Source organism: Hirundo rustica, chromosome 6, assembly GCF_015227805.2.
Source record: "Hirundo rustica isolate bHirRus1 chromosome 6, bHirRus1.pri.v3, whole genome shotgun sequence".
NCBI classification, from domain to species: domain Eukaryota; kingdom Metazoa; phylum Chordata; class Aves; order Passeriformes; family Hirundinidae; genus Hirundo; species Hirundo rustica.
Window position 1 is genome coordinate 28,860,264 of NC_053455.1, and position 21,855 is coordinate 28,882,118.

General features: G+C 40.9%; 2 protein-coding genes across 6 annotated transcripts in view; one reads left to right on the top strand and one right to left on the bottom strand.

Moving 5' to 3' along the window:
* UBR1 (ubiquitin protein ligase E3 component n-recognin 1) overlaps positions 1-1,357 on the bottom strand; it is a 58,556-nt gene extending 57,199 nt beyond the window's left edge. For all 4 annotated transcript variants that reach the window (XM_040066617.2, XM_040066615.2, XM_040066616.2 and 1 more), the window contains exon 1: positions 1,234-1,357. In XM_040066617.2, coding sequence (XP_039922551.1) covers positions 1,234-1,305 — 72 coding nt within the window. In that variant the 5' untranslated portion in view covers positions 1,306-1,357. The remainder of the gene's footprint in view (positions 1-1,233) is intronic.
* Positions 1,358-4,431: 3,074 nt separating this feature from the next.
* TMEM62 (transmembrane protein 62) lies at positions 4,432-21,813 on the top strand. Of its 2 annotated transcripts, none has more exons than XM_040068804.2 (14): positions 4,432-4,500; positions 8,312-8,423; positions 9,294-9,431; positions 10,423-10,468; positions 11,687-11,828; positions 12,020-12,144; positions 12,282-12,404; positions 13,250-13,405; positions 14,846-15,005; positions 16,287-16,400; positions 17,028-17,112; positions 18,651-18,755; positions 19,516-19,634; positions 20,546-21,813. In XM_040068804.2, the coding sequence occupies exons 3-14, from the start codon at positions 9,392-9,394 to the stop codon at positions 20,870-20,872; spliced, it is 1,542 nt and encodes a 513-aa protein (XP_039924738.1). In that variant the 5' UTR covers positions 4,432-4,500; positions 8,312-8,423; positions 9,294-9,391; the 3' UTR covers positions 20,873-21,813. The 2 variants fall into 2 exon arrangements, with proteins under 2 accessions (XP_039924738.1, XP_039924739.1); XM_040068805.2 differs by lacking the exon at positions 4,432-4,500 and adding an exon at positions 4,797-5,008.
* Positions 21,814-21,855: the final 42 nt, after the last annotated feature.

The window sequence follows — 21,855 nt, forward strand, 5'->3', positions numbered from 1 at the left end:
TAAAATCAAGTTGTTTCTAATAAAACAAAAAATCCACACATAGGCCTGTTTCAATCACAGAAATTTACAGTGCTTAAGAATGAAGTCTGTGACTAAAGGGCCACTTCTAAGGATTTGCAGATATTTGAAATTCTAAGAAGAAGGCTACAAGGCATAATGGCTGTTGGCTTAGTGCTGCCACAAGCAAGACAAGTTCCATGAGTAAACATCTTCCTACTTTTATTAGCCGTGTGCAGCATCACATAAAAAGTAGTTATTCTACATACCTGCCAAGATCCAACTTTAAACAGGGGCAGTCAACAGTTTCAAAACTATACCGAACTATACAAACCATGAATGTTACAGAAAACAGAATATGAAATGCAAAGGTCCTGATACACATTGGTCTGCCTTCCCTTCTTAAGTCGTCAGCCTTTGAGTTTTAAACTCCTCAAGATAGTGTTTCAAACATAGCAATCACTACACAAGTTTGTGGAGGAAACCACAAAAGGCACTTGCGTGCTACCACTAGACAGGGTCAACACTAAATTGTGTTCAATAACGAAATATTAAATCCATAGACGATTACTTTGCAGAACGAAAAAAGAAACAATATTTCTGTTCAACAAACAACCGTTTCCATCTACGGTCTTTCTGAATAACACTATTTGCAGCTCCACGCACTCTGCAGAACAGTAATTTGTTAGTCAGCCTATTTTGCTCCACAGCAGAATCACCTTTAATTAAGAAAGGTAAAGGACTATGGTTAAAGATACACATATAAACTACAACGTTTAAAGGACAGTCTCGGAAGCTTTCCGAAGTTTGACCTCATTTAATTCCGTCATTAAATGAAAACTGAGGACACGAGACAGGGGCTGAAAGATGCTGCGAGGAACCGAGACGAATCGCTTGCCCGTGGGTCCCTGACAGCGGCTCTCCGCTCCCGGGGCAGAGGCGGCGAGCCCCGGAGCCGCAGCGGGCGCAGGCCGCCGGGAGCGGGTGCGCAGCCCCGCCGGCCGCCGGCACCGGGCGCCCGCTCCGGCTCCAACGCCCCGGCCGCGCCCCGGCAGGTGCCGCCGCCTCCCGCTGGCTACGGCGGGCGCACAGCGGCGCGTCCCGGCCCCGCACGACGCCGGTCGGCAGCCGCGGACAGCCGGCCTCGCTCGGCCGAGCGGCGGCGCGGGCAGGGCACGGGCTGCCCCGGGGGGCGGGCAAAGGGAACCGCGGCGCGGCGCCGGTCCGCAGCCTCACCGTAGCTCGCTGCGGGGCCTGCGCGGGGGCCCGGCCGCCCGCCGCTGGACCTCTGTCGGCTCCGTCCGCCATTTTGAGAGCGAGGGACGCGGCCGGCGGCGCCGTCACGGCCCGGAAGGAGCCGCCGCCGTCACCGGGCGCCGCGGCCCAGCCCAGGGCCCGCCCCGCGCGCAGCCGCCGCCGCGCGGGGCCTCGGCAGCGCCGCCTGCGCCGCCGAGAGGCCGCGGCAAAGCCCGGCCCGGCCCGGCCCGGCCCGGCTCGGCTCGGCTCTCGGCACGGTCGGCAGGCGAAGCTCGTGTTGATGCTGTGTGCTGAGTTACGTGGATGGAGTTCCTCTGCAGGCACTTAAACTGTACCGCCTGGGTGTTCACTTCGCGCCCTGCATTACAGAATCACGGAGTCACAGGATCACAGAATCAGTGCGGTTGGAAAAGACCTCTGAGATCATCGAGTCCAAGCTACGACCGAACAGCACCTTATCATCCAGCCCATGGCACTGAGTGTCACGTCCAGTCTTTCCTTAACCATCTCCAGGGACAGTGACTCCACCTCCCTGGGCAGCCCATTCCAATGCTTAATCACCCTTTCTGTGAAGAAATTCTTCCTAATGTCCAACCTAAACCTCCCGTGGTGCAGGGGATTATGTCCCCTCATCCTATTGCTAGCAAAATAATAGTATAAGTAATTTCATCTACACAGGTGCAAAGTCACACCACTTCCGTGTGGCTCCCATTTGGGCTGAACAAAGACAAAATTTTATTAACTTAGTGTAGGAGGCAGCAGTAGCTTTAGGCAGATACCTGTCACCAAGATCAAAATTCTTCCTCCACACCTCCTTCCAACAGCATATCATAACTGTTCTGGGTACTTAGTAGGTTTGGCAGATTAGGGCATTTAGGATCTTGACTGATATGAGACAGACACAACCTTCGCATTGCTGGAAGTTTTCCAAATTGTTGCGGTCCAGTTGCACAATTTCTTGTGTTCGTGCCTTCCTAAGGCTGAGGAAACAGGCAAATAGCCATAGCATTGGATCTTGGGGTCCATATCAAATGCCTGATATCTTGGATATTGGGAAGACTGCCTCTTCCCACTGTAGTCTTCCTGTTTCAAGCTTCCAAGCAGCTTTTCCATATTCTTCAGTTATCAGGGATAAAATTTACAGGTGATCTATTCAGGTATATTCAATGATTTTTTGTACTGTACTCATGCACAGGTACTCTCAAAGTTCTTCTCCTACATCTTCAGAATATCTGAATGTAGTTCCTCTGTTGTAACTACCAGTCATCTTCATATAAAGAAGTCCTGCAGACTTGTTTGTATTATTGAAATCTGTCACTTAGAATCACCATCACTGAGACAGGTTTAGGTATGAGGTGTAAAAAATACAAAGTGAATTTTGCCATGAGACACTTAACAATTTCATCTCGTTCTGTCTGTCCGTATTGCTGATCCGTACCCAATCCTTTTCAACAGCACGGCTGACCGCTAACCAGAAGCGTTGTTTGCACCACAACCAAGTCTGGACTGTAATTACTGGAGTCCTCCACCTGTTTCTGCATTAACACTAGCAGTTGTATAATCCAGCTTCCAATGTAGCAAGAGAAGCAAGAGAAGCAAGGCAGAATTCCAGGACAGCAACAAACCCAGTCAAGTGGCAGGAGGGCTGCCTGCAGCCCCCTGTGCTGCAAGGCAAGCAGCTTGCCTGGCCGTGTCTTTCAGCTGCCTATCAGTGTGGGTTTGCTTTACTGTGGGACTTTTAGAAGTTATGCTAATGTAAATCAACTGCTTTAATTGAACAAGACTTACTGTTAGAGATATTTTTTTTAAATACCCGCATGCACTGAGAGACAGCAAAGAAAGTGTCAGCTAACCTCTTAAGAAACAAGTTGGCACCACTGCCCAGGCAGAAATGGCACAAAACACCAAGATCTCCATGGATACTACAGTAACAGAGGAAAGAAGAAGAACGAAACAGGAATTTGGATCAATTTTAATACAGACAAAATTCTTGACAGCCTTGCTAGAGCTAAAATAAAATGGTAGAGCTTCAGGAAGAAAGTGAGAAAACCCCAGTTTTCAAGATTACTCCTGAAGATTACGAGGATTACTGATTAATGTTTATTTAGAAACATTTCTTCAGGGTGTTTTTTTTGTGGGGAAAGAGTAGACAAGCAAGATGAAAGGCAGCTGAAAAAAACCAAAGCAAACATACATGAAGTCCTGCAAAAGAGCAGCTAAATTATGAAGACCATCTGAAAAGATGTCTTATATTAATGCACTCTGATCTGAATTTTTTTTTCTTGATCAGTCAATGCTAATCATTATCAATGCTAAAAACTAAATCTTTGTCCTATGACAAATTGTATGAGAAAATATGATTACAATTAAACAGTATTGAACTAGAAACTTTTAATACCTGAAGTTGAGAATATTATGTTAAATATCAAGGAGTGATGTGAAATAACAGCAGCTTTTTCACCTAAATTCATAACATAAAATGGGAAGAAAAAATCTCAACAGTAAATGGGCACCAGTTAGTAAAATGAGTTGATAGCAAAGAATAACTTAGTAATTATGAAACTCTGCAGTTGCTATAGCAAGGTTTAAATGGGGCGTGTGTGTGTGTATATATGTGTGTGTGTGTGTATATATATATATATATATATATAAAATTATCAAAATACTGTAAAAAGACTTCTGTCAGGAGCAAAATAGGTCAACTGCCTAGATTTCCCAGCAGGTAGGATAATACCGTCAGGAGAAAAAGCGAAAATTTACATGCTGTATTTGTAAGGAAGCAGGATGAGACACTGGGTTTCGTTCCGTTTTAACCTAGGCATTTCCAGGCACCCCAGCGGCTGGAGGGGAAAGCGGGAACGCACAGGGCCCAAGCAGCGGGGGGAGAGGCGGGATCCCCCGGCCTCGCCGGATAAAACCTCCCGCACAAGGGGCGCTCCCACCCCCGCCCCGCCGGCATCGCTCCTCCGAGCCAACCGCGGCCGAGCGCGGGGCGGCCCGGCGGCCGGGGAGGTGGACGCGGAAGCGGCGGGGCCGGCGGCGCAGGGCCGGCCCGGGGCGGGCGCGGTGGCGGCGCGGCGCAGGATGCTGGGGCTGGCGGCGGGGCTGCTGGCGGCGGCCGCCGTGGCGCTGCTGCTGGACTGGTACGGGCCGCCGGGGGCGCCGCCGGCCCCGGGGCAGCGCCGCCGCTGGGCCCCGCAGCCCGCGCCCGGGGCGGCCCCCGCCAGCCTGCTCTGGGTCGTGCAGGTGAGCGGAGCGGGGCCGGGCGGGCGGGGGCGGCCGAGCCGCGGGCACGGCGGGCACAGCGGAGGCGCGCCGTCAAGCCCGGGTTACAGGTGTTTTGCCAGGCTGCCCGAAAGGTCGCGTTGAGGAAATACGTTCGGTGCCGGCAGCTCGATATGCAGCTGCAGGGCGAGCCGCAGGCTGAGCTCTGGGGGAAGGCAGCCCGAGGCGAAAGGCCGGGACCTGTCAAACCCTTCACACAGCGAAGGGCACGGGGACCTGTGGCCCGGGCACGGGGACCTGTGGCCCGGGCACGGGACCGGACACTCAGACATGGCAGGAGGCCATGACCCCCAGACTTGCCAGCTCTCAGACTGTGAGAGTATAAAAGCCCGGGGATTCCTTTCTTTGGGGCCCCTTCTCATAGGTACCCGAGTCGAACTGTTATTGTGTTAATTACTGCACCAAGATTAAATTATTTGAATGATCCCGAAGTCTGAGACGCTGCTATGGGAAACCTGGGGCTGAGCTGGTAAGGAAACGGTCTGAGTGTGAGTGTGAGTGTGGGGTGTAGCTGTGAGGGGGCCTCTACCCAGCTCAGGCGGTACAAGTGGGACTGCCAGAGTGGCTCCTGGATGGTTGCACAGAGAAGTTTCCTTATCAGACAAGATGCGTGTAGTGGAAGTGGGTAATTAAAAATCACCTAATTATTACACTACTCTATATATTGCATCAGTAGCTGATGGCACTATTATCTAATATCCCGGGGAGAAATGCAGGCTCTGCCTGTCCCTTTCCCTATCCAAAACCTCAGAAAAGTTGTGTGGCTGAGAAAATGGCTTTACTGATTTATAGCAATAGAAGGTACTGTGCCAGTATTCAGAAGGATAAATTTACACAGCTTTGTTTCCAGGTTAAACATAAAATCCAAGTTGACCTGGCATAGTCCTGGAAGCAAATTGTCTTAGTGCTTCTGTGGCCTCTTCCGGCTCTTTCTCCCCAGGGCATTCCCGAAGCACTTAGGGTAGAAATAGCCACGAAGGTGTTTACATACTTGTAGTTAATCTGTGGCTGAGATGTCCCAGGGATTGCTGTGCATTTCCTTCTAACAAATAGATACTTTTTCTGTTTTGCTTTCATTCTCAATCTCAAGAACACTTTGCCTGACTTTATTAGCTGCAAGCATTGAATGAGCTGGCATGTATTAGTCACTTGGTTCTCTCCAACTGTGGTGTGATTTTTTTCAGTAACTTTTCCTTAAGTGACTTAAGGCACTTACTTTTACTGCAGAGTACATTTCAAGAGATATGCTTGAATTAATGTAAGGCAAGCCCCTATCCTGAGCTGCTGTCTTGTGAACAGTCAGATACAGCAGCATATAGCAGAGCTACACTGACAAGCAGCATGCACAGGCCCATGTTTCTCTTGCTGTGTTCTCTCTGGTTGTGTCGATTCAAGTGGAGTTCTCCCAAGAATAGGTCACAGTACAGCTAATTTGAGACTTGGCTTTACTTTCAAGTGGTTATATTTTCTTTCAGGCATGCCCTTTAACAGCTGCTTTATCATTGACCTAAATTGGAAAGTAATCAAGCACCAAATCCAGCCTTGTGCCAGATGATGTTGTGGGAAACAGACTTCAGGCTCCCTGGTGACTCCATAGGTCTAGCCTAGGTCACTGAACAGAGCTCAAGATGGTTAGATCTGCCCCCAGCAGTTCCTGCCTTGTTTTTCTTCCCATACACAGGACTATCTCTTCTTAAACTGAACTAAATCACAGTCTTTCTACTTTAATCTTCTATTAATGGATCATCCACCTGTATTGTAGCAGCATTTCCTTTCTTACCCAGTGCCAAATAGACACTCTAGTTCAGTGTTTGACAAGCTTGTAATTATTTCTTCCATTTCTGTCAGCTGAATGCATTCTGCTGTTGCTCTGGTCCTTGTAATTCTCCCTTGTTAATGCCTGCCTCTCCTGAGCCACATCTTTGCTAGATGAGGACTGTTGATGGTGATTTCTCCTCAGCCCTAAATCTCTTCCAACCCATTTTACTGAAAGTAACTGCCTGTGATGCAATGAGAGGCCAAATGTCCACATCAGTCAGAGGGAGGAGAAAGAGCAGCAAATGGACTTTCACCTACATTTTGGAAAGTAAATAAGAGCATTATAAGTTTTTTCATCTTGCCCACCATCTTTCCTTTTATTGGGATATCATCTGAAGTGAATTTAAAAAAAAAGGAAGAAGCTCTACTTCTGAGATCTTCATATGTCTTGGCTTTAAGTGATGACAGAAGCTTAGTCCCAGCTCTCAGAAGTCCCAGGACAGTGTAACTCTTAGAAATGACAAGTTGAGCCTTTTCTTAAATCTTAAACTCATAGGGAAGAAAAGTGGGAAGGTCATTGTAGGAGATCAGGCTTCCAAGCCACTCTCTGCTGTAAGTTTAGAAATTTGCATTTGCTGTTAGTTACTGGTAGAGCAGGAGTAAAGTTTCTTGTAAGACTGTTTTTTCTCAAGAATGAAAACTGTAGCAGTTTTGATTTTTTTCTGTTTGATTGCTGAGATAAATTAATTGTAAATCCACAGGGCGAAAAGAAGCAGAACAGGTTGTATCCTTGTCAATGATTAAATGAGGTTTGATGTATCGAGGTAGTTTTGCTGCGCTCTTTGCTTCACACTAGTTTGAATGCATCAATGAAAGGGAACAGAAAGTTTTATCTAAAAGTGTTTGCCTTTTTTAGCATGCAATTCTGATCTAGACAAAAATTCCATGTCATTCCAAATGGGGAATTTTCCTAAGCAGAATTAAAGAACTGTATTCAGGTAATATTTTCTTTGTATACAGGTGACTGAATAAGTAGAAGTAAATCATTTTTCTCCAAGATAATTTATCTGGATTTTTCAAAAACTACAAGCTTTACAAGAACAAGTCTATTAAACTGAATTTAAAAGTTAATGTTTTTCTTTCCAAGTAATATTGTCAGACGGCCATGAGCATGTGATTACTGCTTTTTGAGCATCAAATACCATTTGGTTAAACGAAGGAGGACAATTAATTAGTTGATTGACTGAAGTAGAATGGAAAGTGGAATTGAAACCATTCACATAAGAGGGTTTTTTGGTACAGTATTGAAAACCAAAATGTAAAAAAAACCAGAAAAATTTTACTTTTCTTATTCTCCCCAAATGGTTTTTCAGATATGAGGGCTTTGACTGATTCAGAAATGAACAGCATCTTTTACAGTTACATGCAAGTCATATCACCATTTTTTAGGCAATCTTTGCCTTCTTGAAGACACATGGAATGGGATCTAAACACACTCGTTAGATCCATTAAAATGCTTGGATAGAATGTTAAAAATCCTTCCACTCAGCTACTGGAAATGTCACACCAGGTACAAAAAAAAATTTCAGTATATTTCAAGTTCTAGGTAGCTTTAACCTATTGCTTTGCAGAACTACTTCGTATTCTTACTTGCAGCAAAACCACTGTGTTGCACAGAAACTCACAGAATTTGAAAAGCAACAAGCCACTTGCAGTCATCACAATTTACTGTGGACACCTAAGTATTTCCTCATATTATTGTATGCCCTTAGTTTTAAGGAAATTTTCTTGACGTAAATGTGATTTTAGAGGTTAGAGTTGCAATATCATTTGCTTGTTCTGCTTTCATTCTCCCCTAGTCACCCACTTCTGTTTCTCCCTGTGTCCCTTACACTGACATGAATCACTTTGACTCCTCTTCCATTGCATTCTTATGTGTACTTGGCTTTGCAGAACAACCTAGGGAAGCAATAATCTTCTGCTTGGGGCAGTGTTTCATTCTTCTCTTTTGCAGGTGTCAGATATTCATATCAGTAAATTTCGGGATCCCAAACGAGCTCCTGACTTTGAAAAATTCTGTTCTGAAACAATTGATGTAATTCAGCCAGCACTTGTTCTAGCGACAGGTAAGCAATTGAAAAGTGTGAATTTCCTGTTGGGTGTACTGTCAAAGGAACAGCAAATAAGGAAAATTCTAGGATCTCAAGACAAAACTTTAAACATTAAGGTATCTTAAGCAATGGAAATGGAATTGCAGCTGAAGAGAGACTGCTAGAAGCAGAAAAGAATAACTTCCCAACAAGAGATTTTTTTCTTTAATGTTCAGTTTCTTCAGTGAGTTTAGTGCGTTCTATATGTAACAGACACACAATCACACAAGATAGCTATTGTTTTCCCAATATGTGTTGCTGCATCTTAGTCCTTGCTAGCAGCTACCTTCCCTCTTGTCCTGATCATGATTCTGCATTCTTTGTGTTTGAAATTACAGAAGTGAGCAATGTCCGTGGTTAGTCATTAGGAGACAGTTCCTCTCTCAGAACAATCCCTGCTCATTTGTATGAAATTCACCTGTGAATTAATGTAAAATTTTATTGCCGGTTTCCATTTGAGCGTATCATACCAAGAGGGGTGAAGTAAGCCTTGCCACTTCATTTGACAGCTTGCTGTTGAAATAGATTAAGTTTTGACAAGAAAGTCCAAATATTTTGGGCCATTACTGTATGCAAGACTTCAGAATCTTAATGCTAGACTTGGAGTTTTGTTTCTACAGAGTTACTTATCTAATTAGTGGAAATGCTGCAGTGATGTGGTCAATAGGTGTCTGATGAGGCTTCTACATCTGCATTAGAAGGTATTTAACCTGACCATGTGAACCAGATACAGGAACATCCAGATTGCAGCCACTTACACTTGGAGGCAGGGGTGGCGTGTCTAGTTACAGTATTTGTATAAGCTGTGCAGGCCTCTCATTATAGCTCACCTTCGTACACTCTCAGGTGATCTGACAGATGCTAAGACAAGAGATAAACTGGGATCTGAGCAGGTAGAAGATGAGTGGAAAACCTACCAGTCAATCCTGAAGCGATCAAGGGTCATGGAAAAAACCAAGTGGATAGACATCAAAGGGAATCATGGTAAGAAGAAAATGAAACATTTCTGTCTTCCCTGTGATTGCAGATCACAGAATATAGAGGTAAAGTGTTAGTACTGTATCTCATGAATCATGAGAAGGGCTTGCCATCCACATGTCTACTGAGGACATACTTTGTTTACAAGCTCTTACTGGAGTTTTAGAACCAGAGAAGAAAGGATCTTTTACTTGGCAAGTGGTAGAACATGACTTCAGATGTTAGTTTCCACGTCATTATTTTATATACCACATTATTTAATGGTGGGGCAAACCGTTACCTTACCATGCTGGAGAAATGGTTTCAATTTACTTTTCATAGACTTCCCCCTCACAAGATTAAGTTTAAAAGGTATCACAGGTCCAGCAGCTAAAGGAAATCTGGTTTCTTTTGAATAGAAGGGAGTTATGGGAGCTTATATCCATCAGTTGTCGCCACACTGTAAGCATTCAAACACAAGCTGACAATCATGCAGGCTGTACAAACAGGCTGTTACAGGAACAGGAAGCTGTACTGGGGGGAAAAGTGCATGCTTTGTTATATATACCATAGAGGTGGAGCTGTTGTAGTACAGACCTCCCCAAGCTGATGTCTGTTCTACACATGCTGTTCTCTGATGCTGTGGCTGCTTTATGTTCCATTAATGAGTTAAGTCTTACTTACAGAGCATGCACCCAAGTCCTGACTTTTCCTGAAAAGCTCTGTGGTCAAAATGGAGACAGGTTTAGCTTTTAGTTGCTAAATAACAATTTCTAATCCCACAATGCCTTTATCTTTGAATGGAAACTTAAATGAGAAAACTATTGCCATTTAATTGCATTGAGTATAAAATGTCTCCTCTGCAGAGTTATTCTGCTAGTCAATCATGCGTTTTTTAAAAAGCAGCTCTTCAGCACCTGCTGAGGCTGTTTTATCTCAACATAACCTAGTTAGATACGGGGGCCAATGATCAATTTGATCTGAAAGTTTCCTTATTTCCTTTTTGTCTCCCTTACAGATTCATTCAACATTCCACACCTGGATAGTGTTCAGAATTATTACAGGTACTTTTATTTACCATACAGATGCAGCTATATTCAAGGTCAAATTCTCTGAACAGTATTCTGTTCTCAGTTATCACATATATGCTTTTTCACTGACTTTCCTATAGTCCAGGATCATATCTGCTATTCCCTCTGTCTTTTGCATTCGGTCAGTAGAGCAGAATTGACTGAGAAAATAAGAAATCTGCACAAAGAATTCTCTATCTCTTATCCTTCTGTATTTTGTAATTCAGTGTGTTAAATCATCTCAATGTCTGTGTCAAAAATTTTTAGTCACGCTCTAGGAAAGAGATGATGGAAGAGTGAAATTGAGTTATTTAAAATAAATTAAAATATAAATAATATTTAAAAAATTAAAATTATAAAAATTATTTGCAGAAATAAAAACAGAAGCTGAGGAGAACAGTTATTCAACACCACATTCTGGTGTTCACTGTGCATTAAAATTAAAGAGGACAGTGGGTTGTATTGAAATACAATATTTTTACACAAAACCATAGGTTCCTATTTTATGTCCACAGCATTAGCGGAGGATGAATCAACTGTTACACATACCCAAAGTGGGACTAAAGGAAGAAATTTTGTTGAAATTGATGACGTTCATAAAGATAATGTTAACTTAAAAAAAATATTGCAAAAGGTTTTTTACGGCATTAGAAGTGTTGAAAACTTGTTTTTCATATATTGGCTTGTATTCTATTCAAGTCAACCTTTCTGGCAATTTTATTCTTCTGATTGGTGGAGGAACAGGGACATGAACTGATTTCTGGATGGCTGTGTTCAAATTATACTCATCATCTAAACTCAGGAATGTTTTAGCTTCCACAAATTATGCAAGGAGTAAAACAAAACTAAAACAACTCAAAAAACCCCCAAATGCACACAAAATGCCCACGCCAAACCCCCAAAATAAATATTAAAAAAAACCACAACCCAACACCTAAACTTAATGAATTTTAGTGATTCTCAGATTAACTCACAGTCATTTTAGTTACAGAATTTAATACTTAATAGAACAATTTAGGTGGTACTGTTAGTTGAAGTGTTATGTCTTCGCCAGTGGGAGATATATTCCCATCTAGCATAAAGTATCAAAAGCACTTCAATTTTTTAAGTCAGAAACAGTGAAATTACTTGTCAATGGAAGGAGAGAAAGCAATGTATGTTTGTCATGGCTACAAGCTTTCCTAACAGCATATTTCCATCTTATTTTCTTAGGAAGTACTCTGCGTGGCGTAAAGATGGTTCTTTCCATTACATCCACACCACCTCTTTTGGGAACTATTCATTCATCTGCGTGGATGCCACACTCACCCCAGGCCCTAAGAGACCCTATAATTTTTTTGGGATTTTAAACGTGGTATTGTATAAGTCTTTGCATTCCATTTTGCTGGCTGTTTTATTTCTCTAGTGGTTTGTTTGGAGGTTTGGGGTTTTTTTAATATAGAAAAATTGTTTGAAAGATTTGTGTTCATAGTGTTTACATTTTTAACTTAAAATGCACGTGAGACATTTATTTAGCAAAATGGATTTGTCACCTACCTGTTTCAGAATCAAATGGCAGAGCTGTCTTTGATGGCAAGAGAAAGTCTACACAGCAACCATACTATCTGGTTTGGCCATTACCCCACCTCAACCATCATCTCCCCATCCCCTGGAATACGAACACTAATGAGGTAAGATCTTATCCTGTATGTTTTCAGCATGAAGTGCATTTCTTGCCTGTCTTCACATGCTCATCTCTCACTTTCCATGTTTTCTGCAGGGATATTTCCTTCCCACCCAAATAATCACAATTTTTTTTTTTTTTTAGTTCTGCCACAGCCTATTTATGTGGACATCTGCATACAATGGGTGGGCTGATGCCAGTCTTGCACAGTCAACACTGTGGTGGCACTCTGGAACTTGAATTGGGAGACTGGATGGATAATAGGAAGTAAGTAAAGCCCATGTGAGCAAATTATTATTTGAAACCTACCTTGCTGTACTGTGATTCCCTTTTATGCTGTGTGGTGAATTTGAAAGAAGCATGAGATCAGCCTGACTGGTTATTACTATTAATGCTTTTGAAAAAAAGGCCTTGTGTGTATGTTTGGGATTTTCCCCCGTACCAACAATGTGCTAATAAATTAAATATTTTTTTAATTCTTGATATTTAAAGTTAAAAAGAGGCCATATAAATGTCCCTTTAGTATGTGTTTAGTATTCATATGTAGACAAATAAATTGTAATAAAATTCAGCATCACTACTTCAAAATACACATGCTCTGCACTAGCTGTTAGAATTCTTGACACAGAAATAACCCACCTGTGAAATATTACCTTACTAGCATATCAAAAAGTGTCTGATGCTAGTGGAGTGTATAGTAGCATATTAGCTTTTATTCTGCAGTAATCCAAATAAAGATACTGGTATGAATACAGGGAAAGAGCACACTGGGGTCATTGTCCTTAACTAGAGTACCTACACAGGCACTGTGGAAATGATCCTTATATTTGAGTTCTTTGATGTAATGTTCATTTGTCTGATTCATGTGCAAAATTCCATAGATCTTCATACTTGGAACTTTGATTACTGCTTCCATGACTTATAATAAAATTAACCTCAGCATACATAAGCAACTGTACAGTTAATACAACAGAGTTGGAAAATGTAAAATCAACTACAGAAGAGAATAAATGGAAAAAAAAGCCAGGTTCTGTTAAGGAACTTGGGAAGCATGGGAATCAGCTGGTCACACTGTAGTTTGCATTAACAAAATTTTTTTCCTTTTATTATAGGTACCGGATCCTTGCGTTTGATCATGACCTCCTCAGCTTTGCAGATCTTAACTTTGAAGAGTGGCCTGTAGTTCTCATCACCAATCCCAAATCCTTCCTTTACAGCAGTTCTACTCATGAACCGCTAGTCAAAATTCTTTATTCCACTCATATCAGGTACCCTGATATATTTAACTATATTTATATGTAAATACACAAAACCTTTCTTTTAAATGTGTGCCTACTGTTCTCAGAGTTCTTTCCTCTGGAAGATTGTTCTAGAGAGCTCTCTTTGTATCGTATCTGTGATTGTGTAGTAGTTTGGGTTTTTTATGCATTAATTCCCCTGAAGTCAATTGAACTGTATGTAACCAAAGCTGATCAATTAGTATATAATTAAAATAGATTCATATGTAATCAACAGGCATAGATTAATATGTAATCTGTGTTATTTATCTCACATGCTCACATTGACTCTGCTGATTTCAGGATTTTGTCTAAGTATTTTTTAAAATGTTTTCTCTATTCACTTCAGACTTCTCAGCTTTTTGTTTTTTCATTTCTACATCCTTTATATATTAAAACACGAGAAGTCTCTGCCAAATTTTATATTCATTTTAAATCTCTTAATCTTTCCATTTTTACCTTATCTATTTAATTTTTACATTTATATTTCAAATTTTTAGGCCCTTTTCAGCAATTTATATTTGGTGTAAGATTAATCTGCTTGAAATACTGCATACATAGGGTTACAATAAAAATAAGTTTGTCATACTTTTCAGTTAGGGAGCAGTATCCTACTAGGTGTCCTAATTACTTTCCAGTTTCCTATTCAGTATCTTATCTGAACATTCTTACAATTACATTAAGTATATGAACTGGTAGAACTGTTCACCGTAGCTGTATGAAACTCTTTCATTTGACTAAAACATGCTTTGAAATACCTTCTGTATTACCAGAAATGAAAGGAATTGTATGTGTAATATTTTGAGTCTGTATTAGTATCACTGTTTCTATGAATATAAGCACTGCCAAGTCACAATACATTTGCTGGTATCTGACATCTGCAATATCAGTCTTGCATTCCACTCCATTTGTTCTAAATGCAGTTATGGACTCTGAGAGGTTATATTCTGACTAGCAAAAAGAAAAAAAGAAAAGAAAAAAAAAAAAAAAAAAAGGAAAAAACCCACAAAGGATTTTATAGAGAGAGAGCCTGGCAATTTTTTATGAAGCCATCTACAAGTGTATGGTTATGTGTCTGTGTGTGCTGGAGAATGCATCCCACTTGTGTTAGCAAATGGTTTGAAGCAAGAGTTCTAAAATTATTTCTGCTAGGACCTTACGATTTCTGCCACCTTTTTGTCTGTTCCACAGCCAGTTTTCTATCCTGTTCTTTTGTGTAGTGCCATGCAGAACTACTTTTTTTTTTTAACTGTAGGAAAAGGCTACCATGTTACCATGAGCCTACAGATATTTCAATGTTTTAATTTCTAAGTCTTTCGAACTCTTTACTACAAGGCAGCTTAATCTTTAGGGGCTTTCTCGTAAGGAAGTAATGACATACCTGCAAGTCCGGTAACAAATCTGTTCTTTTGCTCTTTATTTACTCCTTAGAATTCTGGCATTCTCTCCTTCTGTCATTACCTCTGTCAAAGTCTACATAGATGGAGTTCACCTGGGGAATGCACATCAGGTGTCTGGCCCTCTCTATGTGCTGAAGTGGAGCCCACAAAACTACAGTGAAGGGTTCCATCACATAGATGTGACTGTCCAGGTGAGGTACCTGTTGGCATTCTTGGTATTGATTTTTTTTTTTCTTGTCATGGCTTCTCTATCACCCTCCTGCCTCACATAACTAGGAACAAAATACATGATAACAGACATATTCTCATATTTGTCTGATTACAAAACCCAAAGGATTTAATAAAGGAATAAACATTGACTGTGAATTACCAAAATATTCATAAAGCTGCTGAGCTAAAGAAAGAAATATTTTTTGTAAGAAGTAAAATAAGACATGACAGAAATGCAAACTTGAATTGAAATTAGTCAGAGATGTCAAAAGTTACAAGAAGAGACCTGGCTGACATCTTTGCTAGGCCACTCTGCATAGTCTTGGAGAAGTTGTGGAGATCAGGGGGCATCCCAGAAGACTGGAAGAAGGCTGATGACTCTCCTGTCTACAAGAAGGACTTAAAGGCGGATCCAGGAAATTAATAGGCCCATCAGTCTTACTTACTGGGAAAATTAGGAAACAAATCCTTGTGGGGGGCTATCTCAAGTCAGTTGAAGCACATGACTGGGAAGAGCCAACACAGATTAACCAAGGGTAAATTGTGGGCTAAGAAGAACATTATGAAGTTCATCAAGGAAAAGGGTAAGGACTTGCACCTAGGAAAACATAAGCACAGGCTGTGATCTGCCTGGCTGGGGAGCAGCTGTGTGGAAAGGGACCTCAGTGTCCTAGTGGACACAAGCTCAATATGAATGAACAGTGTGCTGGTGCAGCAGAGAAAATCTGCTGGATGCTGGGGTGCATCTACAAGGGCATCACCAGCCAAGGTAAGTCACTATCCTGTTGTACTGAGTGCTAGTAAGGCCATACCTGGAACACTGCACTCAAACTGTTGCATAAGTGACAATAAACAAATGTTTGTTTAATCTGTGTGAGTTTGTGGCAAATACAACAGAAATTAAACATAACAAAATTTCAAAATATTTAATATGGGCTATTATCTAGAATTGAATTTTCAGAAAGCAATTGGGTGGGGGGTGGGCAGTAAACAGTCACAGTCTTCCATAAGTTGCTGAATCTCTGACAGGATCTTCTTCCTATGTAGCACTTTCAGATTATGATTTTATACTCACCAATTTACTTGAAACTGCAGAATTGACTGTAAGTAATTCTTTGTTTGTAGAATTTAATACAGCAGTATGCCAGAGAAGCATGCATCAATTGTATCTTTCTAGAAAAGCTGCAGTGATAATTAGGAACTTTAACTAGACAGGTTTTTGTACCACTCTATTTAATTGCTCTCATTTTATATCAATCTAGGATGCTTCAGGAAGAACTGGCACACGGGGCCATTTATTTGGTATGGAAGAAAATCTCTCTCTCCGATTTGACTTTTGGTCATCTGTTATTCTTCTCACCGACCACTATGTTCTAGTAAGTACTTTCAGCAAAACAGCTGTTATTCCATGTTGATTTCCCAAGCTGCAGTAGGCATTTTCGTAATTCCTGAAGGAATTTGTAGACTTGAATGCAGTTTACTTTTTCTATATATGACTCTGTTGAAATTCTAAAACATTCAACATTTCTCAAGTTGAACACTTCAACCACAAATGTGTGGCAATAGTTTATACAAATAGTTGACATCCTGGATTTAGTCCCAATTATCCATTTTTGGGCATAAGTATACACACATTTTGTGCAAGCAAGAAATTGAAAAGAAGATACTGGAGACAGCAGAAAAAGGAAACATTTAACCGAAGATAAATTCACTGTAATGGAACTGTAATTACACTTTTTCAGTGGATGTGTTTACAAACCCTGCTTTTTAAAGATTCAGGTCTATTGCTTTCAGCCCTTCAGCAGAATTCAAGACAGTACAATACAAATCCAACAACTTAGAAACTCTTAAGTTTCCTTTTTACTCTTCAGTTCAATGACACCAACGAGCTTTGAATGTGTGTTTCACATAGAATCTTTGTACCGTTCTAGCAGTGTCCATAAGGCATGCTCCAAGGCTGCTATTATTCCAGGGCTGGCTTACAGTCAAAACTGTCTTTTCAGGCTCGAGTGCTCTTTGGACTGATTGTGCTGATTCAGATTACCTTGCTTGTTGTTTTCCGACACCTCCAAAAGCCAGCACTCAAAGGTATAACTAATGTTTACCTGTGGTTTTTAGTAGATCAGTTTTCCTCTAAACTTTTTACTGTTGACCTGTATGCTAACAGTATGTAAGTAATTGTGCTGTTAATCACCATATGCATTTTACATCTGCTACTGTGGGGTTTGATTGGTTTCTCAGAAGCTGCTGTTTTGCTTTTAAGGGAACCTGGAAAACCTCCAATATATCAAATAAAGTAAACTAGAAACTTGAGCAGGTCTCTTTGTTAAAACAAAAATTAAGTTGATTGAAGTCCAAGGTTTCATTTTAATTTTCTCACTGAAGAATCCAATACGTAGGGAAAGGACTGTTTTGTTTTGTATTAGTTCTGTATATATGCTTGTTTCACTACAGTTGTCACAGAATTCTGTCTCACTTGAGTGGAGAAACAGATTTCCTTCTGCAAAGACAGTATTTGTTAACTTTTGCAAAGAACACGAACAGGATTGGGACTTTCTCAAAATAATATTAAAGCCATTTCTGCCATAACTTGATACTTTGTGATCTAATAATGGAAATTATTACTGTTAAGCTCATGGCATTTATCCTTTAAACAATCATTTGAACCACACCTTACTAATGAGATTTTTCTGGAAGCCACCTCCCTTTCTATTCATGTCAGTGTTGTCCCCTCCTTTATATTCCTAACCATGTAGCATCCTGAGGTAACTGTAACAACTGCTTACATAGAAAAGGATCAGATTTTCAGTTGCCTTTATGCAACTCAGCAGCTAAATATTAAAAAAAAACCCTGACTCTGTGGTCAGCTAGGTCCATGTGGACCATGACAAATGTTTGACAAATTAGTCAACAAATTTGTTAGAGCTGCTGATTTCCAAAGGTGAAGCTTGCCCTCTGGGGTTAATTCTTTGTGAGAAGGCCACATAGTAGGTGTAAGTCTACAAGCTAACTTTTTAGGAAGGAAGGCTCTCTTGGTCTGTGAATTGTATGCTTCAGTTAGAGAGCTAATACTGCTTTTTTCTGCTAACACCACACACTTGTCAGAATAACGTTATTTTAATGCCTAGCCTTAATTTTGAGTAGCTATCAGATCTCTCTAAAGTAGATTTAATCAAAGGAAATCCAAATAATCTAGTCCATGCTCACTCACATTTCTGGGTTTGCAGAGTTATTTACTGTTTTGATTCTCTTACTTTTCATTTAACACATACTTTCTCCATGTTTTTCATTCTAGCTAACTTCATTTTCTGGGTATAGAATGATCGTTCAGTATTATTTACATACAGTAAGTGTATTCCTTTAGAATGGCAGGTTCCTCTGTTGTTTTTAATATAGACTATTATATTAATTGGTTCTTTACTTTCAGTTATCACAGTAATAGTAATGCATTCCTCTGCTTTTTCTGTAGGCATACCAAATATTATTTTTATATTCCTTATTTAGAAGAATGAGTAAATAAGGTGCAGATTTGTTTCAGAAAGATCAGTATTATACATACATATATATCTGGGGAGGTGTTGCAGACTGAATAAAGTGTATTTTTCTTAAATGTTCTCTCTGTTTAGAAAAGCCAGGATTACTTACTCTGACTTCGTATTCTCTTCATGTCTTCAGCAAAACAAACACCTTCTATTACTCAATTCTGGTTCTGAATTTATACACCATTCTGGGTAAGTAGCCTAGAGTACTGGAGGACAGAAATTCATATTTTGAAATTACACATTAGATCATGATGAAAATTAAGAATTCTTACATCTTGGAGAATGGGGAAAATTTACTTAAGTTACAAAATCTATGTGGAACTTTAAAAGTTAATGTCCAAAGAGACTAAAGGTTTATTTGTAAGAGCCTAACTTAAAAGCCTTGAACTAATTAAACACTTAGATTGTTAAATTACTCTGAAAGCAAAGGGAGCATTTTAAAATCTAGTTTGGTTTTCACTTATTTTTTGATTGTTAGCATCAGAGCTAACAATCTGAGCTTATTCTCCTCATGTTACTGAAATAGCTATTTTCTTGTTAGTCAGTGCAGCATGCATAACACAGAGCAGCCTGCCTATTTTAATTTCTGTGCTGAACCAGGCTGGAATTGTTTGTGACCACATTTTTCACATAAGTTACTGTAATTCAGGGAAAAAAACTACCCTTTGAAAGGATCCACCTTTTTGCTTCTCTCATAAGGAAGATATTATATGTGGTGTTGAAAATCATCACAGAAATGAAACTAATTCAAAAGTATTTTCATTGTGTGCCACAACCCCGTCTTACTGTGGTATTTTCACACCAGACTGCTGTGTGCTGAATATGAAAACATGAGGGTTATTACTATGGACAAGCAGTAAGGAAGTCTCAGGGTACAAAGGGCTGTGTGGGAAAGGGCTGTGTCTCTGTTGTGTTTCCTGATGGTGATGTTTGGTTTCCTCTCTTGCAGGACCATGGTTTGTAGGTGAACTGATAGATGGCCAGATGGGGGCCTGTTTTTCCTTTGGGGTGTTTGTTGGTGGTGCCTTCTTACAGGGCAGTATGACATTTATTGTTGGGATTCTACAGGTGAGTATTTATAAAATAAAGGCTAAAAACCAGCTTTTTTTTCTCAGGGACTTTTTTTTTTTTTTTTTTTTTTTTTTTTTTTTTTTTTTTTTTTTTTTTTTTAGTAGTTTTATAAAGGAGTCTTGGAAGTAGAGAGATTAGTGACCATGTCTGACTGCAAGAGGTCTTTCTTGCCTTTCTGCAGATTCAAAGGGCAGAAAGGAAGGAGGTTGTGCATTGTTTTCACAAACTTCTCAAATAAAATGATGTTGCTTTGGACTCCCTGGATATCTGGATTAGAGGCTGTCTCTACAGATTTACAACACTAAATTTTCTATAAACTTTCTGGTTTTGCCCTTGGTTCACACACAGCAATTAAGCAAAAGAACCTGAGTGGCCAGGGCAGCCCTTGCAGCCTTAATAACCCTTCGGATCAGTAGGTGTCACTCTCTAAGCACACACGAGTCCAGTTTTCCCAGGAGTGGTTTCCCCATTAATCTGAAAGACAAGGTGTCATTCCTTGACATTTGAGGACCAAAGCAGCATTGCCTCCTTCTTCACGATGTCTCCCTTGTACCAGTGTGACACTGCATTGGGCTGGGTCAGAGTTAAGCTGACATACGGACCGACTGTTTTCGCCATGCTAATTTTTTGCTAAGTCCAGCTCCCTGAATCAGTTCCAGGATATGTCAGATGCGTGTTACTGCAAAGGAATGGGCAGGAATGCTTGGCCTGGGACTCAGGCACAGGCATTCGCAGCTTTATCAGCTGCAGCGTCGTGGAGGTGCATCCTGAGAATCCATCTCTGGGAACTGTACTCAGCCCTTAGAATGGGACAGCTTTATCTGTGCATATGTATTTATGCCTTCACAGATGTTACCCAGAACCCCTGGCTTGCTCATTGTCCTATTTTTCTTTGCTCTTCCTTTCAGATGTTGTTTTTCAACCTGCCATTGATGGCCTATCTGTGCTGGTGCCTGTTGATGCGATGCCAGGGCCACGGCTTCCGTTCCCACCTCTGGCACGTCCGACGCCTTGTGGCTGTGCTGGTTCACCTGGCAATGGCCCTGCTCCTGGCCTGGCAGCTCTATTCCTGCTATTTCCTGCAGCGAACATACGGCACCTTGGCGTTCTTCCTCTCCCCAATGAGAACATGGCTGGTAGCACTGAGCGCAGCTCTCATTTATAAAACCTGGACACTGAAATCATCAGAGCTCAGAACTTACATAACAGAGATAAAAAACTGTCAAAGCTCCTGAAGTACAATATAAGTACTCCAAGTTCTGTCTTAAAAACTCTCAAGGTACAACTTTATCATTTTGTGATGCTGGAATTCCATACATCCCAACCATTAGGTGGTAAGGCCCAAAGCTGCACCTGCACTGCTACAGAACTGTATTAAATAGTAAGTGCACAATTAGTTATACACACTTTACTTGTATTATACAACATACTGTGTAATACATGTTATATAATACAGTTACGCATTATATATCAATACTGTAAACTGTGTAATAATCTCATCAAGTGATACAGAGATATGTCCATATGGCTCACAAATGAAAATGTTTGCCTATTACTACTGTGAATGGAAAAATACTTTTAATTAATTAAATTCTTGATTTTTATAATGCTGCAAAAACTGAGCATAGAACTTGATGAGCTTCTGGATTTGTGTTTAATTTGATTTTTATTTCAGGGGTGTCCTGTGATTTTACAAGATTAGACCAGATGTCTTTATGAAGTAATAGTGACTGCAAAGGCGCTGTAGTGGCCTTCACAGTCAGAGTCCTATGCCTGTACATGTTTTCAGTTCATAATGCTGCGTAGAAGCAGATTAGAGGCTGTACGGTGTGCATATGTATTTGTGTTCATGTTTACCTGAGCTGTGGCCCATAGCTCTTGCTCTGGGAGTGCTGGCTAACTAACAGGCTCACTCTCTGGAAGGAAGGAGTTTATTTTCCACTACTGAGGCTGCCAGTTCTCCCCACCCATGACTGGTGAAAGGACAGTGAATTATCAGTGGTGCTGGGGTTTTCAGCTTCAAAGTAAAGAATGGAGACAATGTCGTCCGGATGGGAGAGGCTGAAGGAATAATATGGTCTGATGCCTATAAAGTCTGTAATTTCTGTTTTTCTGGGTCTCAGCTGTGTTTCTGGGTCTCAGCCAAATGCACTAAAGAGTGACCTAAGAAAACTAATTTCTTTGTTTTCATATTTTCTAAGTCCAAAAATGATAGAAC